General features: G+C 37.1%; 1 protein-coding gene across 1 annotated transcript in view; it reads right to left on the reverse strand.

The window, feature by feature from the left end:
* LRP12 (LDL receptor related protein 12) overlaps positions 1-19,467 on the reverse strand; it is a 51,788-nt gene that overhangs the window by 16,746 nt on the left and 15,575 nt on the right. Inside the window, exon 2 of the mRNA XM_082479042.1 lies at positions 3,795-3,851. Coding sequence (XP_082335168.1) covers positions 3,795-3,851 — 57 coding nt within the window. The remainder of the gene's footprint in view (positions 1-3,794; positions 3,852-19,467) is intronic.

The following is a 19,467-nucleotide window of genomic DNA, read 5'->3' on the forward strand; positions in this document are numbered from 1 at the left end:
AACGCCTGCAGGGCCACTAGCCATTGTCATACACGTCAGTTATATCTATAGGAAATTAAAGTTACAGGAAAACTGACTAGGTTTGGAATAATTTATTAACAGTATTAAAAATACGTAAGAAAACAGCAGAATGAAAATTAGAGTAAAAAAAAAAAAAAAAAAGAGATGCATTTGTAACCGTAGCAGAAGCACGAAACAAATTGAGAAGGTTGCATAGAGAAGCAAAGATACATAGTGATGCATGCCTAAGATGTTTTCAAATCTCATGCTGGCAGCTATAAGATTTTTTGGGTGGGAACAACTCCCTCCTGCACAACCATCTCTACATGGGTGTTGTCTCTGCCTAGATTACTCTCGATTCCCCTATATTCTTTGGTACAATTCTGCATATCCATCTCCTACCTGTTTTAGACTCTTTCCTTTGTGAGCCTTTATTTTATTAACAATCTATTTGCAATTCTGTTTGTACTTTGCTATAACTCTGTTCAGTAAATTGCAATACTGTAATTAGGACTGAAGAAGTTTCATGGACTAAAGTGCAAAATAATGGTCAAAAAAACTGCTGAGAGGATAAACTGTGCACATTGTTTTCTGGTGTATGTGGATTTTCTTGTAGACATTTTAAAAACACATACAACAGTTTTCCTTATTCTCTTCTTCCTGAAATTTGTTCACTGCCCTACATTACAGAATACGACCGTAAACTACCTAAAGGACCTTGACTAGTAAACAGAAGAGAGACAAGGAAAACTTTACAGTACCAAATTCAACTTGCAAGTTATAACAAGAAAATAATTAAGAAACCTATGCAAAAATTCTGTAGCAAGATCTAGAGCAGTAAGAGTGAACAACATGTCAAGGAAAAAAGTCACTTCAGAAAGCAGAGAGAGGGAGATTAGGGATTTATCTTCACAGTAATGCCAGGAGATTAGTTGAAAAGATAAAAGAATTAGCTTTCAATGTGAACCACAAGATGATAAGGTATGCATTATATTGGACATGGTAAGGACATGAATGCAGCTGGATAAATGATCTGAAGGTGTTTAAAACAGCTTAGAGTAAAAAGAGAATAATGTTGTGATAAAGTCTAAACCATTGAATAGGGAGGATAATTATTGCATTTGTAACTCTCAGGAGCCACTGAAAGTCTTATTTGGAGAACTATGGGGGAAGAAGGTATAGGAATCTTTGCCTCCAGGTCAAGCTGAAAAGCTTTAATTTAAAATGCCTTTTGCTCTGCAATACAGACACACTCAATAAAAAGGAATCATTATAATTTATTTTTTTAATTGCTGTGAACAAGTGTTTTCACCAGTGGAGAAGTTCTTTAAAACAGGGCGGGGGGGAGGGGTGTGTGTATTGGTTTTGCAGTTGTTACAATTATGGTGCATCATACCCCAAAGTCAAACCTGAAAATATTTCTCATTTTTTCAGATTTTAAAGGCACTTGTTTTAACGTTCAGGTTTTAAAAACACTTGTTCTCTAGTGATAGCTTATATGCAAGAGACAACATTCCATTATTGCTGTTGGTAGAAAAAGCATGCTCATATATTAGAGGTGTACCTATAACTTGGCAGATATAATATACAGCAGAAGCATAAATACTAGAGACGGCAGAGGTCTGTGCTATTAAAACATAATTTAGTAAGGTGGTCATGTAGCCTTACAGCAGCAGCATGACAGGAAATCTACCATCAAGACAATCATTTTGTTTTAAATCCCTTCTCAGTAGCAACTGTCCAAGAAAATCGCTCGCTTGGTTTCAACAACAAGTTAAAGTTGGATTTAGAAAGATTAAAGGCCAGATGTCTTTGGTTCTATTTCATAGAAACTCTGCTTAAAATTGTCCTGATAAATATAAAGCTGTCCAGGTATGCTTGATGAAATATACAATCTGGAAGTTCAAAAACATGTTTGGGAGACCCAGATTGTTTCAAAGGAACTCAAAAATCATCTAAATCCATCCCCATCTTTTATACTTGGGCCATACACCTAACATTTAAGAAGTACACACAAGAACAGTAAGAAAAATGCCACTGGGTCTGTCTACATGCTTTCTTCAGGTTTTCATTAACAGACCACCCCCATCCCCATTATCTCAGAATTCTCCTGTGAAGAATTTTCACTTTATAGTAAGACAGAAGAGTATGATACTTACTTTTCCCCAGTTGGAAAGCTATTTTAGAACACAGGACTGCCACAACTACTTTAAAAAAAAATATGTAAGTATATATGTGTATAATTTTTTTTTCCTTATTTTTAAATGGAAGTCCTCACTGGATCTTTATTCTCAGTAGTTAAAGATCTGTCTACCAGCTGCTTGTTATCTTACGCAGAAAGTACATTGTGTTCTCCTCTTCTTGGCACTGCCTATTCAAGCATGCTGGCCAAAGTACTGACAGCAGAGTCAAAAATTCCATTCACCTCTTGCCCAGCAGATGCTTTTCTGCCTGTATTGCGACCTGTGACCTCACTGTTGCAATAAACAAAGGGGTGAAGGGTTGTTAAAATATATCCTGAAAGCTGCATAGCTAGATTTTAGGCTGTCTGCGTACCTCACACAAGCCAGTTCCAGCAACAATTGTTCCAACAGTGGCAAGTACCTGTGTTGTTATTTATTATTTATGCTGTGCCATAAATGTATTATATATGATATATCATGCATTACTACTGTTGAAAAGCAACAATTCTTCATGATGCAGCACAAGAATGGATAGCAAAGGTCTTCTATAATTAGACTTTTGACAGTCTTTGATTGGCAAACAATGAAAGGGAAAAAGAAGGTAGTATGGTGTAACAGAGACCATCCACTGACTGTACATTTATCCAAAACCTTAACCACGTGCACAAGTAGCAATGTAACGTTTGAAGCAATACTGCAAGGATAACGCCAGCAAGATGTGCAAGCTGTTGTCAAAAAGGATGAGTTTGCATTTTAGGAGACAGGTGTGAAAATCAGTTTGATTTCAGGACTAGTGACAGCTTCCCTATGGAAAGAATCAGGCTTGTATTCTTCTCCCCACTGAAGAAGAGTGTTGATCTCCTCATTTGCACATATTCTGAGTACCTGTATCATAAAACATGACCACCAGCTTAGCTGACACTGCTTAACAGCTGGAAGAAAAAAGACTATACACTGGTATCACCAGTGCCTTAATAGACATACAGTCACACCAATAACACAGAGTAGTCCCAACTGTGGCTGCTGCCCAAAAGAGGCCTAAGACCGACTTACTGGAAGAGAACGTAGCAACCTTTGAGCAAAGTGTACTGCTTTTATACCCCATATTCTCCCAGCATCTCATCAGTTTCTCAGTTTCATGAGTTCCAAAATTCCTTTTTTCTTGTATTAAGGAAACTGTGCAGTCAAGTGTACAGTAGTTTCAGTTACTGCTTCAATCTAATCAGGTGAAACGCCTAACTCCTGGATTTATATTATTTGATAGTAGCAGTGTCCAAAATTACATTTCAATAAATTTCATTTCACAAAAACTTTACCGTGGAAAGAAAATATCAATTCAACTTAAACCAACTTTTCTCTTAGTTCAATGTTTGTATGGAAAAATAATTAAGCAGTCCACTTAGAAAGGCATAATCTGTTCATGAGCATGCAGGTATCAATTTTATCTTATGAGAATTTTTCCATGTTCCAATTGCTTCATTCCTTATTACATGCTGCAAAAGGCAGTAATAATTTTTATAGCCAAATATCTCTTCATAAGATACCAGGTGGCTTTCAATATTTACTATTTAAGTCATGCATGAAATTTAAACATTACAAAAAATGACTTACCCGTTGACACTCCTGAAATATGCACATTTTCAGAATGTTCTGCAAGAGCACCATTTCCTAAAATTAAACATAATGAATAAGCTAATTTCCAAGATAAAATTTGTAAAAATTCTTCAGATACCCTTTTACAGAAGAGAAAGAACAAAACTGAAGTTATTTTAATTAATATTAAACATTAAAGGTCCTACATTCATTTTATGATAAAACTTAGAGAAAAACTAGAGAAGTTACCGTACAATGAAAATAAAAAGCAAGCATCGTTAGTGTACTAGAAACAAATACATTAGAAAGTTAAGGAACAAGAACCTGACAGCAGCAAAAGAGTTCTGAGAAACTTCAGGCATTTTAGGTGGCAGACTTTTCATGATTTTGCATCAAATGCTATTTTCTTTTCATTAAAGGTTTATTTCAGTGCATCTTCCCCATCTCCTCCTGGATTAAGGTTTGTAAGCAAATGCTATGCAAATAAAGACATCCAGGGAAAGACACCCATCTATCTGATAATGAATTGCAGCCTATATCCTTTATCCAGAAAGATGTTTCGGGAATAGCCAGCAACTAGCTACCTTCAAGAGTAACTCCCCATCAATGTTCAGTAAAACTCAGTATTACTTGCAAAGACGAACAACGAGACCCATGTGGTCATCAAGAGTTAGAGATAAAAATGTTACTCCTCCAAATCTCATGCTACTTGGTACTCCTCCAAAGTAAAAGAAGTCTGCTAAAGAGAATATGCCTGCTGACAGGTGGTAGCCCTGTTACATGATGTGACAGATCAACCTGTATTTGTGCACATTTCTCCCACTGAACAGCTATCATTCTCCACTCCTTTATTCATCATCTTTTCTTTTAACCTTTACAACAAATTTTTGATATTATCTTCCAGGCATTTCAGTAGGAGACAGCTACTTTCATAAATAAGCCCCTTTGAATATAGGCTGTGAGTCTAATGTGTAAAATGCATCACTAAGCAAATTTTAAAGCCACAATCCCTCAGTTTTGTAATCTTGAAGATTTGACATGTCACACAGATTTTCATACACGTGAAACCAGTTGTTCTACCAGCACTGCAATGCGAGCGCGATATGTTTGGGTAACAACAACCTTAAACACATGAAGAAAACTCAAATTCCTTTTATGCCAAGCTTAAAGACTGTTAGAGTTGACCTCGAACATACACATCTAAGCAAGTACCTCAATGCTTCTCCATTGCAGTGGTTACAAATGAAACGTTTCAGAAACTGCTCCCAGGGTTGGCACCAAATGCACATAGTTTTTTACTTCCTGAAGACACAATACAGCTAGAAACCTGACAATCAGAATTAGTAGAAAAAACAGCAAGTCCAATTTTTCTTTTCTTTAAAAAAAAAAAACAAACCAAACACTACATTATTGGGCTCTTAAAAGTGGCGTGTTCCCCTGCACCCCGCCTCATTTTTAATGTACTAATTTCACTGCATATATTTACAACCAACTTGCTTTGTCTCAATCTTAAAAAAATCCCACACTGTAACACTTCCCCTCAACGTTCAAAAGATAGAAGTATTTTAAAACAGAAACTGTTTCAAATACTGTATTAGTGACAACTATTTTTCAATTAAACTATTCAAAACAGTAAAATATACCTATACATTTAAAAAAGCTATTCTCCAAATAATTTCTCCATTTTGCATATAAACTGACATGCTAAGGAGTGTTTGCCACTCTGATTTCATGTCTTCAGTAACACTTAGCTCTAAATTTACAAAATAAACACCATCTTTGCTGTAAAGTGATTTTACTTGTAAGTGATTCCACAGAAGCACATTTCTGATTGCCGTGTTTTCTATTATTTCTATCAACATAAGGAAAACATTAACACATTTCAAGACCTCTTCTTTTAAGCTAAAAATAGTTTATTAGTATTTCATCTTTTAAATTACAGTAGGGATTATTCACTGTTTTTGTATTTTTAAAAAGGGGTTAGCACATACAACTAGATCTGTACTTGTTATTGAACGCTGACAATGAACAGCATGACAAAAAAGAAGGATTTCACAAACACTTAGAAATATGAAAAACCCCAAAGTAGCTACACTGAAGACAATATCTGGGCACTCCACTGATGCCCCCAGAATGTGAATTACAGACAAGCTGCCTATACATAAAGACAAGGAAAACAACCCCCCCAGAATTTTAAAGAAATCTGTTCTGATAAATATACAATTAACAAAACATGAAAATACTGACATAACACTGAAGCGATGGAAAGAAAAGCAATGTATATATAAAAAAAAATTGACAAACACTATAAATCAGTAATAACAGAAGCATACTAAAATGGGAATCCTGTACACCTTGACTTAGAATTAATGGGTTAAATTAAGAAGAAAACTTACACTATCCAAAAATGGAATGCTGTGATATTTTACATTTAAATATGCTTTATGTCAATAGATCAATTGTTAGCTCATAAAGTGATGTCACATTTGTTGTTCAACTAAGTTCAGTGATTAGTCAGAAGAAGCACAAATGTGTGATATGAAGGCGCAACTCAGATCCAAGTATTACAATATCAAAATAAGGTGGGGTTTGTTTTTTCTAAATTATTTTCTTCCCAATAATGCTTCATTACATGAAAGATGAACCTTAGAAACCTTTCAGATTATTACTTCCTTTTTTATTGGAAACTGCCACTGAAATAGAGTGTGTTCAGATGCCATTTAAGAGTTACTAACTGCTGACACTTTTATGAAATTTTTAGGCAACGATCCTTGTATGATCTTAACAATTATATCACATGGTTGCATATAAACTGAGCCCACTAGAATATCAATGTATCAGATAACAGATCAGTAATTTCCATTAAGATACGGGAACATAATTATCTTTGAAATGTCTGTTAGTCTATTTATTTAATACAGCAGAATATGAATATATACCAAAAAAATTTCTTAGGTCACCAGTAAGCTTTCATATTTCTTGATATTTAAAAGAATTTACTATTCATTTCTATTTGAACCTGAAGTTTTAAACTGAAACAGGTGCCACCTAACAAAACTTGACACAAAGTGTGTCCATATCAGTTACTGGAGCTAGCTAAGTACGTGTGACAGCACAGTACTGGAAGACACACATCCAGAAGCTCCTGCACGAATCCACTCTGTTCACAAGAACTCAAAGTTTGTTTTTCAAAAACTGACATCTTCCATCACTTCCCCCCCTGCCCTGTGACGTCTTAAAAAAAAAAAAAAAAACAAAAACAAAACAACAATCACTTGTGTAACCAGGACTATACCCATTCCCTTCATATCCTTTTATAAATACTTATGACAAATGGACCACTTTAAGTGGTATTAAACAGAAACACATGTCAACTTTAGTCCTGCAGCTTAAGATATGGTCAGCAACTGCATTTAAGTTAAAAAATTCAAATGGACAAGGCTCAAGTTAAAAACAAGAATTTACTATGTTTTTTCTCAAAAAAACAATATCTCAAAATAGAACCTTTGGTAAATAGGATACAAGATATGTTAAACTACTGGTAATCCTTAGGTTAAACAAAAGTATGGAAAGTACTTTTAATGGCTTTCTATTTAAGTGCACAAGTTTGTTGCCATCACTGCTGGTAATATCTATAAAGATTCCTTAACGGCAATAAAAAAAAATAAAATCAGCCAATTGGTTATTAAATGAGTTAGACTCTTTCTAGAGCGTGTTTACAGTATGGAACAATCTCCAATTTCTGAGGTGCTTTTCTGTCTTGAATAACTTTAAAATTAAATGTTCAAACTATGTTTATGGTCAAAGCTGGTCTCTGATTCTGACAGACTCACCCATAAAACTTTATTTTCACAGCACAAAGCCAGTCCCTTTGACTTTCATCTTTTTTTTTCTATCCCACTCAAATCCTCTGGGTTGAGATGCTGTCTTGTCTTAGGAGCAAGCAGAGAGAGTCAACAAGTAGTTCCACGAATACTTGAATTAATTCCTTTTGATTTGTGTCTCACAGCTGACTGACCACAGAAGCACGCAAGATGACACTAGTTTTGCTTTCAGGTTTTCCAGCAGTTAAGGCATTTTTCCCCTATCAGTCTGTTAAACACCCCCCATCCCACCCTGAAAAAGCCAGCACCCTCACAACATCCCTGCTGAACATCCCGGTCCGAGAGCCATGAGCCCTATACCTCTACACTGAGTCTGGAGAGGAGAACAAAACTACACAAAAGACAAAAGCCATAGCGCTGGAAAGTGTTTGACTCTCTAACGTCTTCTGAGTTTCATCATGGACAGGTCAATAAACACTGGCCAGTAGGGCTGGCAACAAGGAAAACGTCACAGCAGCAAACACTCTAACCAAACTGCAGAGAAAAACTAGAAGGGGAAGGTGTAGAAAAAACAACGCTTTTGCATTTGAAAAACATGACATGTTTGGAAAAAATAGTCACCAAGTTCTACATATTTGAAACCCAGACAGTAGCACTGCTGCTCAGCCTACTGCGGAGGTCAGCCACAATGCAGCAGCTTTCGTTTTAGGATGTTACCCTCTGACACCACTCCTTCCCCGCAGCCGGCACAGCACAGCTCGCTCTCAAAATGGGATCAGTATCAGACTCAAAGGATTATCTGCATATAACTTCAGAGCATAAAACTAAGCCTACAGTCCTGAAATGAGCTTCCCCTTTAAGTTTTACTCAAATTCATGGAGCTTTTCAAAAAGCATAGCCAAGCAGACCCCCACCCCCCAATAATGAAGTGTCCCTCTTAGTCAAAACATTCAGATTAAACAAGACAACTTTCTGTATTCCAGATATATGAACTTGGAGGTTTCAGAAAAGAACAAGAAGTTTAAGTACTGATATATTTGAGATAGAAAGTAATGACTTAAATTAAAATCCCGTTTAAATTTCAATTTGACTAAAACTAGTAACACATATGCACAGTGAAGCGATAAATATTGTAAAAGGGCACCCAAAAAATTTGGTACAGGTAGCTTTGTGCACTGTGATTGTAAAATCAAACTCTGTAACTTGGGTTTGGAAAAACATCAGGGACTCAGTTAAATTCATATTGTGTTTTACAGAGAAACTAACTTGACTGTTAAAATGACAAATGAAAAGAAAAAAAAAAATCCATAGTTGCAACCACCACATTTATTTTTGCTGTTAGACCAAGTAGTCACTGTCTACAAAAAAAGCCATGCACACATATCTCCACTGAAGCTAAATTCTTCTATATCAAGATTAAGCCTCTTCCATTAGCTTTAACAGCCAAATTACAACCCCCCTATAAATAGAAGTGTATAAATTGAGAAAATGCTGTAACTGAATGGCTATGAAGAGAGCGCTTTTTCTAAACTACCTGCAGTTAAAACGTACTGTGGTGCATAATGAATGCCTAACAAGCAGACTGGACAGGATATTTCTCTTGAACCACAATTATCAGGGACAACAGATCAACACCTCTTCCTGTATATCACACATTTCCAAACACCCTTCATCATGGTAATCATAGTACGTGTTCAACTTGCTTTAGACAGCGTAGTTCATGATCAAACTTCCCGTTTTCACCCTACTCCCAGAATTACTGTCCACTCTTTACCTCACCAAGAATAAGCTTAACTTGTTTGCACTGCCTCTTGCCAGTTGAAGTTACCTTGCATTAATCTTCACCAAATTTTGCTTCTAACTGACTAAGTGAGGATGATGCCACCAAAATAAGAATCTTATACACTTCCAAGAACAGTTTGGTGCTGCCTTACATATCACCCCACTAGAAAGCCACTTAGCAATGGTCTTATGATGCCCCAGTCCAAACACAGCAATATCCTTCTTGATCTAGAGATATAGGAGCTGGAAACATCCATGAGGCCTCCATAATATTATAGCACACTGCTTGGAAATTACCTCTTTTGCTAGCACATATTGTGACAGTCCCAGCCCATGCTTCCTGCAAATACCCAAGCACACTTGTGTAGAAACCAGCTCCACCAGAAGACACTGTGTGTCAGGCTGAGCCACAATCATGCTCGTCTGCCCAATCTGTGGGAGAAGAGTGCAAAGGCCATCTGCCTGCCCATCATACCCACGGCTCATCCAAGGTCAAGCTGTTACAGCTCAGAGCAGGGCATGCGGGACACCAACAGAAAAAACAAGTACCACCACCCTCCTCCAGATAAACTAGATGATCTTTAAAGGTCCCTTTCCAACTCAAACCGTTCTACGAGAAAAACATTTGTTCGGTATGTAACCCAAAATGCTATATTGAATTATTTACATGTAGGTCACATGCAGTTAATGAACCAAAGGAATTAGGTAGTATCGTTCTCAGTCTTTCAGATCATCATTTATAACCTCCTCATCTCCTGAACACTTTGCACCTATATTTGTTAAACTGCTGTGCATTTAGAATTAAACGCATTAGCTGCAGGGATTTAATGCTGTAACCACAGCAAAGAGCTACGTAACCATTGGTAAATGGCCATACTACTGCCAAACTCTCCTGTGCTGCAGAAGGAGTAGTACACATTAAACTGAGATTATCTGACTGAGAAAAAAAAGCACTTTCTGTGATCTCAAATGAACATGATGCTACTAAAGGGACTAGACTTGTTTTTTCATCCTTTATAACCTAGAAAAGTCTCCAAGAATATGATTTCTCCTGTACTTTCTCTTTTATACGTGCAAAACGTGTTCTCCTACCACTACTACACCGTATTACAGAAATTCAGACTTTGCCTTCCTCAGAAGACAGGAACAGAGCTACGTGTGCAACTTCAACATTACAAGAGACAAGGAACTGCAAGTGGAGCAAATAGAAATATAAAAAAAAAGAAAGAAAAAAAAAAAAAAAGAGCAATCTAAGCATTTGAAACTTACCCTCCCAGAACAGTTCAAGAAATAAACAGTATTATTGCTACAGGGAATGCTTCAAATTAAGGTGCGGCAGAGCTCAGAGTACACAGTCCACTGAAGCCAGGCAACAGTTGTTATGTCTCTATATTCAGTAACAAAGTGCAGCAGCACTGTCGTGCTGTTGTTCCCAGATTCCTACAGAAACCAGCTACAGCCTTTACAGGTGACACCACTGTATTACTCCCTGCCTTCTGATGGCTTAGTTTGCAATCACTGTATCCTTTTGATTAGAGATATGCATGAAAATAAATGAACATGTTTGTGCACCAATATGCATTTGGATTAACTACTCAAGACTCGAATCATTATCCAGTCATCTCGTATTTTCATGTCTTTATTGTTCCCTTTTTTATATGGTGTGTTGCATCTTTGACCAGAATTTTTTGTCCTACACCCAACTGCTACTTATTTTCTTAACAAAGGACAACATGCTTTTGCATAAGGTCATATATTTCATGACAAAAGGCAATTAAAAAAGCATCATGAGAAGTGACAGTATTGAGTTCTAGGCACTAACTGATCAATAATCTCCAGTTTATCTGTAGAATCTTTGCAAGAGTTATTAACAAATTTTGTATTCTTTATTTTTAAATCAACAGTTTGGTGTTAACTAGTTATGTGCAGTTCTTTTCCATATTTCCTTAGGGTTAAGTACTGAAGTCATAGGAATTTCAGGTGGTCATTTGTAAAACAGCATTAAGCTGTGCAGCAAGATGTAATTTATCCTTCAGGTAAGGGAAGGATTAAATAACCATTTCTTTTAATATAAAATTCCACATGCAACAGACAAAAACACAGAGAAAGCCTTACTGCTGTGCAGACATCAGTCAGAATTCTCTACTAGAGGCAAGCTGAGCAACAGTGACAAGATTTATTCCAAATCCCTATAACAGAACATCTGCTACAAAGAAGATACAGTAAATATATCTAAAATTTCAAACAGTGAAAACGAATGTTCATGCAAAATAAGAAAGTGTTGTATACTCAAATACTACAATGGCATACTTGGTTTCTTTAATTAAGGAAAGAATAAAAATGACTAACAGATGAAACTATACTGCAATAGTGGCTTATATAAATGTGCTAATGATACAAAAGCAGGAAATAAGCACATAAAATTTCACTGTAAAAACAGATAAAGCACAGAATTTGTTTACAATACTCAATGCTGTTATTTAATGTAGTACCATTTTTAGTTTAGACCAACTGTGATGTAGTCTTATTTAGAAAATTAAGACAAGAACTACAGAATCAACTCTGCAACGGAATTGTTTTATGTAGGTTTTAGATCTTTATTTTTCCTTTTTATAACAACCAATATCTACCATTTTGTTCCTAGAAAATTATTTCTTGGGTATAAAACAATGGTGCCATCCAACATTGCATTTTTGTATCACCCGCTCATTCTTATACTGTCCTCTCCTCCTCCCAGAGGGACTTTAATTGACATTTAGCTGCATACTTTTGAAAAACAGGTTTTTATTCATGTCTTGGTGAATAAAACACAGGCATGAAGTTTCCAAATCTACATCCACTGTACAGAGCCTAAGTTCAAAGTTAATCAGTACTAGAGTGAACAGCACATACCTTTATTCCTACAATCTTGATAACACCGACTTAAAATCTCCAAAGAAAAATATTCTACTTATTTTACATCCTTTAGCATTTTAACATTATTCTCCCACACCAAAAAAGTCTGTGTTCATTCTTCAAAAATTTACAATTAAAACAGGTACCCTATAAATCAAAAGTTTATTAAATAAATAAATGCTTTGCATTTGAAGAATATATAGTGATCAGGTCATAACAGAACTATTAACTTCTCTACCAGAACTTGAAATATTCTTTATTCCTGATAATTTTACGATGCTAACTTGGGATTTGTCTACATTAGTATTTTATTTCAGATAAGAAGCATACTTCCAAATCTCCTGATCTGCTCCACTTCATGTGCTTTGGTTCACATTATGCTGTGGCATGATGATGAACCATCAAACTGGTCTCCTTCTGGATGGCACTAACCTGGAAGACAGGCTCCTACCGATAATGGGTACTCAGTCCTCTGGACCACACTAGAGCAAGTGCAAAGAAAAACCTTCAGAAGTGTATATGGTACAAACATTACATCTTCAGCCTAACTTGTTTTACTCCACAAATCCACTCACTCCAGGCTGTGGGATGTGCCAAAGCAGAGACACCCCCAGCTACACAACACCCCAAGTGTGCTGTCTGCTCACTGCAGCTCCAGTGCTACCAGAGAGGGTCCACCTCAATTTCAGGTATAAGCTTCAGAGTCTACATGTTTAGTGTGAGCAACGCAAGTTCTCTTTCTGGATTCATTAAGCACTGTATGCATTATTCGCTATTATTACACCAATTGCAAATGCTGTTGCAACGCACAAAAAATGTACAAAATTCCATATAAACCATAATGATATGCTAGCATAATGCAAATTTGACATAGATGCTGCCAACCAGATGATGTTAGATCGTCCAAACACAGCCCTCAGCACTCCTGGGATACATCAAGCAAACATTTGGAAGTCTACAATGTGAGCTCTTGCATTCCTGCTCTATCGGTGCAGGTTCTCAGTCACTTTCCACTCTTCCTTCTCCCTTCTATAGGAAGGGACAGCTCTTCCTTATTGCCAATCAAACGTATAAAGCAACCAGCAGTTCTGCACTCAGCTGCGTTTAATGCAGCACAAACCTTTTCTCTGCATGTACGGGCAGTAAAGACTCTCACAAGGGAGAGAACAGGAAACACTTTTGAAAGACGTCTTGGCACACCAAATTAGCAAGATAACCAGAGGTTCCTTTATCCTAGGTTGCAAAAGCAAAGCTGGAGTAGTAACTATAGCAACTCTGATTTAATGCTGCAGGTGGAAAGAAACCCCCACCTGGTCACACCTGTAAATCCCACAAGACAACTTTCAATTGAGTCTATTGTCATTAATATGCAAAATTTTAAATTAGTAACTAAACTAACTTGACTTAAGGATTTTTTTTGGTGAAAGTTCCAGCAAAAATACAGCTAAAGCTTCTCAGTTGTAGTTTGAGAAGGTGGGGACAGAAAAGAACCTGACTTTTTTTTTTTTTTTTTTTAATTCTCTCTCAAATATTCCACAAACTATTTATAGACAGCTTTAATATACTTGGCAGCAAGGAGTGGAAATTGGAAATCTAGCAGAGACACTGGCTCAGCTTCAACAAGATTCCTGATTTTAAGTACATTAGTAGTTTTATTCATGTCAAACCCTATACTTCTGCCCAGCCAGGTATAAAGGAAATTACTTGACTGACCAATGCCTGGAAGTTGTACCTATTCTCAGGTGGTAAACTAGAGCAGCATCTTGGATTAGACAGAGAGTAAAAAAAAACCCAAACAGATTATTAAAACCAATTAAGCAACTCAAACAGTGAATACAGTCTTCTAAATTACAGCTAAATCTCAAGTAACTTTAAAAAAAAAGGGAAACCCTAGGAAAAAGGAGTAGACCAGAAACTGGGGGGGGGGGGAGGGGGAGAACGAGACTATACTGATTGATTAGACCCTATCATGAATGCAAACCTAACAATTTGCCCTCCTATTTGAAAACACTCTACTGCTGTATTACTTATAAACCTAGAAAAAGCTGAAGTTTCTAGCCATTTTAAACAGCTATGTTTAGAATAATGAAACTCAATTATTTTAACAAAGAACTGTTCAGAGCCTTTGTACGTGTTGAACTGCAGTAACTATTCTTTTCTTCTGAAATTCCATTTCAGATGCTAAAAGTATTACACATTTGAGAAGTGCCAGACTAGGGGAAAATTTTGATGTGTGGGCTGCACAGTACTTATACAGTAGGGGGAAGAGCATTTCAGATTTGATTCATACGCTTCACATACTTTGTACTTTTATCTACTACAGTTTCTTTAAATCGCTGTTGCAGTAAAAAACAACATTTTGGTTTTGCTCCATGCAGGTTTAGACTGATTTCCCATCTTAATTCCTTACAACTACAGGAACAAATGGCAGTAGGCAACAGTCTACATACAGCTTGTATATTATATTAAAAAAAAAGGCAACAAAACAAAACCCCAAACATCTACAGTCAACCAGAAGATTTCAGGCCTCTATCAGAACTTGGATGGTAAAAGGAGGGCTTCAGTTCATATATTCTTAAGAATATATTGCTGGTTATCCTGTTTTCTTCAATGGTTTGATTCCATTCCATATTAAAAAAGTGCTAACAGAAGAAACAAAATCATAATAACTAATAACTACAGCCATCACAAATCTATTATAAGCTTGCAGAAATGAAAATATTATCTGTTATCACCCAATGAATCCCTACCAGGAACCCTCAAAACATCCAGGCTTCTAGTTCCAGATGACAACATGACTCAGACTTATAACCAATTTTTTTCCAAAAAAGACTTAAGTAGTGTAGGAGTTCTTGATATTGGGGAGTGGGAGAGAATCACGAGGATTTCTGAAAAGAAGGAAAACACTGCTTCAGTGCTGCATCTTTATTACAGAGCCTACATCTCATGTGACCAACAACCCAAAACAGAACAGAAAAACACTAGTCATGTTAGAAAGAAAAAAAAATTAAAAAAGAATCACCTCCTAAGATACATCCAGACAATAATGGTTTCAAATTGCAGAAAGCTCACTGGATTCATAAAATTACAAAATCTATTTAATTTAAGACTTTATTCAAGAGATGGGCTAAGATGTTACATTCAGGCAGAAATAAAGGAGAAAATTTCATACCTCTGACAGGAGGAAAAGCAGGGGATTGGGAAATCTAACCATAACTTCCAGATTTGATAGGTTCTTTCTGGAACATCGGCCTAAGCCTACCAGGAAATACTGGAGTCAAGAGTATATACTGGCAGTCTGGTAAAGTTCCCACTGACTGGAAAAGGGGAAACAAAACCCCCATTTTTAAAAAGGGTAAAGATGAAGACCCAGGGAACTACAGACCAGTCTCACATCTGTGCCCAGCAAGATCATGGAGCAGATCCTCCTGGAAACTCTGCTAAGGCATGTGGAAAATAAAGAGGTGATCGGTGGCAACCAGCACAGCTTCACTAAGGGTAAATCGTGCCTAACAAATCTGGTGGCCTTCTACGACGACATCACAGTATTGGCAGATACGGGAAGAGGACCAGATGTCATCTACCTGGACTTGTGCAAAGCATTCAACACTGTCCCGCATGACATTCTTGACTCTTAATTGGCGAGACACGGATTTGATCAATGGACCACTTGGTGGATAAGGCATTGACTGGACAGTCGCACTCAAAGAGTTGCTGTCAACAGCTCCATGTCCAAGAGACAAGTGGTGCCAACTGCATCCTGGGCTGCATCAAAAGAACCATAGCCAGCAGGTCAAGGCTGGCGATTCTGCCCCTCTACTCTGCTCTGGTGAGACCCCACCTGGAATACTGTGTCTGGCTCTGAAGCCCCCAACATTAAAAGGTCATGGACCTGTTGGAGTGGGTCCAGAGCAGAGCCACGAAGATTATCAGGGGGCTGCAGCACCTCTCCTATGAGTAAAGACTGAGAGAGTTGGGGTTGTTTAGCCTGGAGAAGAGAAGGCTATGGGGAGACCTTATAGCATCTTTCCAGTATCTGAAGGTACCTATGAGAAAGCTGGAGAGGGACTTTTTACAAGGACGTGTAGTGATAGGACGAGGAGTAATGGCTTCAAGCTGGAAGAAGGGTAGATTCAAAATAGATATTAGGAAGAAATTTTTCACTTTGAGGGTGGTGATACACTGGAACAAGTTGCCCAGAGAAGTTGTGGGGGCCCCATCCCTGGAAGTGTTCAAGGCCAGGTTGGATGGGGCTTTGAGCAACCTGGTCTCGTGGGAGGTGTCCCTGCCCATGGCAGGGGGGTTGGAAGGAGATGATCTTTAAGATCCTTTCCAATTTAAACCATTCTGTGATACCCACTGAGCTTCAACTCTGCCTTCATGAAGGTGACAACAATAAATTAGAATTAACTGCAAAGCATCCCAGCTGTATCCACTGTAATGACATAACTGAATTGAATTCAAGCCGTTTACTGGAAAGGGTGGTGAAGCAGCAGTATATTTACATACAGGTTTTGTACATACATCAAATATAAAAATCATAAAAGCACAGTATGTTTATTGCATCTAGGAAAAATATCCTCATTTGAAAGATAAAACTGTGTTTTCTTCCATTCTCGTTACTTATTACTAGAAATAAAACTTTGTTTTTGACAACCTTTTGTACTCTTTAATGCATTTTGGTTTCTTTCTGATAGAATTAAAAAGCACTGCAGAGTTCCCAAGAAATCTTGTTTTCTTTAATTTACAAAAAAAGTTCACAGAAACCACAGACCTTGCAAATACTTGTGCAGACCTGTTTATGCAAAGTCTGGCAACCAGAGTTTTTAGCCCCCTAGCACCTATTCAGACTGAAACTGAACTTATACAAAATGTCATGCAGTCTGCCCAGCTATCTTCCAGTAATACAGGACAGTCTCTGTCCCTCATTAATGCTTCACTGACCTAATTAAAGTGCAGAAGTAACCTTGCACAGCATAACTGAGCACGCCATCCTTCATATGGACTGCAAGACCACAGTAGAAAGCCCAGCCAAAGGAGGGAAGAGCTCCTAAGGCAATAGACTCCTTGCCTGTGCCTTCAACATGTGTAAAACAATGCTTTTCATCAATTTCATGCGAACACCCACGTGCAAAATTAATTTCATTATTTATTATGAATAATTTGATCTGCTGTAGTTATAGCAGACAGAAGTGGAGATGTCACTGAGTTTCAAGGGAACCACCACATTTAGATGCTTCCATTCTCACTATTAAAAAGGCATTCAATCCACATAGCTTTTTCTCTATTGTTATTAGTCAGCTTCAAAATTTTAATCACTATGATGGCAAAGGCTATTAATTAGCTACCCTAATTTTCTAGACTTGCCTAAACTATGCTGTTTATTAAATACCCTTAGGACTTAGGAAGAGTAAAAGATGAATTTGCTATAACTTGCCAGTCATAACATACTGCATTCCTGAAAATGCATCGTGAATTGTTTCTATTCAAAAAAGACAGACATTAATAGAAGACAGATTGCCTACAAGATATGAAATTGATTTTACTCAGATTAATAACTTCTTTAATTAAGAATCAGATCTTAAAATAGCCAAGGCCTGCTCCTGATATGAACATGTGTGCACACATACTTGCATGAGTACGCTCAGCATCCATGTAAGAATTCTGTGCGTGGCAGCCTTGCTACTTCCACGTTCTTTTGTTCAAACAATTTAGTTTCATCAAAGTAAACAAATGATAAGGGAAATATCCAGTAAAACTTATTTTCTCTACAGGGTTTTACACAAGACCTGTATACATTTTGAAAAAATTCTGCTACAGCTACTGCACTGACTCAAGTCATTGATTCTAAAACAGGAAATGTCAGGAAGCCCCATGGATACTTTAAAAAGTCTACAAGTAGTCCAAATGTATTTATATAATTAAAAAACAATAGCCAAGCAGGTGTAAATCTCTAAGACCCGAACTGGTATTTCTTTCCCTCTCTTTGGAAAGTAGATATTTTCTTTTTTTTGCCCTTCCATGTTATCTGCTATTAATCCTGTGATTCTTGTCCTGCAAGAATGATGCTGGTGCTGTGCATTGCACATTAGCATAAATATACTGTAAAAGAGTTTAACACCTTTTATTTCAAACACTAGGCAGTGTCTTAAAAATAAATTTGCAAAAAATTTAGAGTCTTTACTCATCTCATGGTATCTGTAAAACACAGTAACATACTGCATTTTTTCATAAAAGCACAAATAAGCTTTTATCATGATTATAGCTTTATTGTGTCAGGAATTGTACAAACAAGAAAAACAACTCTTGCTCCACAAAGCTCACTGCTTTGTGAAAACTGTGTATGTTGCATTTTTATCAGGTAAAGGAAGGGACAATAAAAAAGCACAATACATAAAACAATTGGAAATCCCAGCCCATCAGGTGCCAAAACAACCAAATGGCACTGCTTTACAGGAATCACAGCAGAGTCAAGAGGGTTTGAAGAAAGCAAATACAATGCCTTTGGTTTTCCCATGGACAGATCTACCCAAGTGGTGGGAAACATAAGGGAAAGAATGGCTAAAGTTGAGCAACATTAATAAGTGATAAAGCTGTCAGTACTGAAGAACAACTGCAGACAAACCAGGATAGCAAAACCAAGTGAAACAGAACTCTGACTCACAGCCATTCTATGCTAACAACTCCTCATTGTGCCTCACCTTGTCTCTCTCCCCATAATCACTCAGAACAAAGTTCAAAATTCTGCACACCAAAGGTAAAGGCTTGTCCCTTTCCCAAAGTGGAAACTTCAGGAAGTATTTGGAAAAGTCTGAATTACATTAATTATGCTGGAGCTAGTTACAGAGACAGAAGAACTTATGTGAAAACAGCTGTAAAACAATAACTGCAATATAAAGACAGTAAACTCTGGCACCTTTATATGCAATGTGCAGAAGTGCACATCTGACAGCCAGAATATTTCTTTTTACATTGCATAGTAGTACTGCAGGGTACTGGAATCTCTTGCCATGGGGATTCCCAGTAGTTAGACCAGACAATCTTCTACTATCAGGAACTAGAAATAAGAGTGTTGGATGACTCCACCAAAATAGAGCAAAGAAATCCTTTCTATAGAGTTGAATAAGCATTTGGCTTGGCAGCCAGTTCAGGCAGATGCAATTAGCAGCGTACAGCACGCTTTCAAGGTA

Source organism: Vanellus vanellus (assembly GCF_965231255.1).
Source record: "Vanellus vanellus genome assembly, chromosome: 2".
Taxonomy (NCBI): Eukaryota; Metazoa; Chordata; class Aves; order Charadriiformes; family Charadriidae; genus Vanellus; species Vanellus vanellus.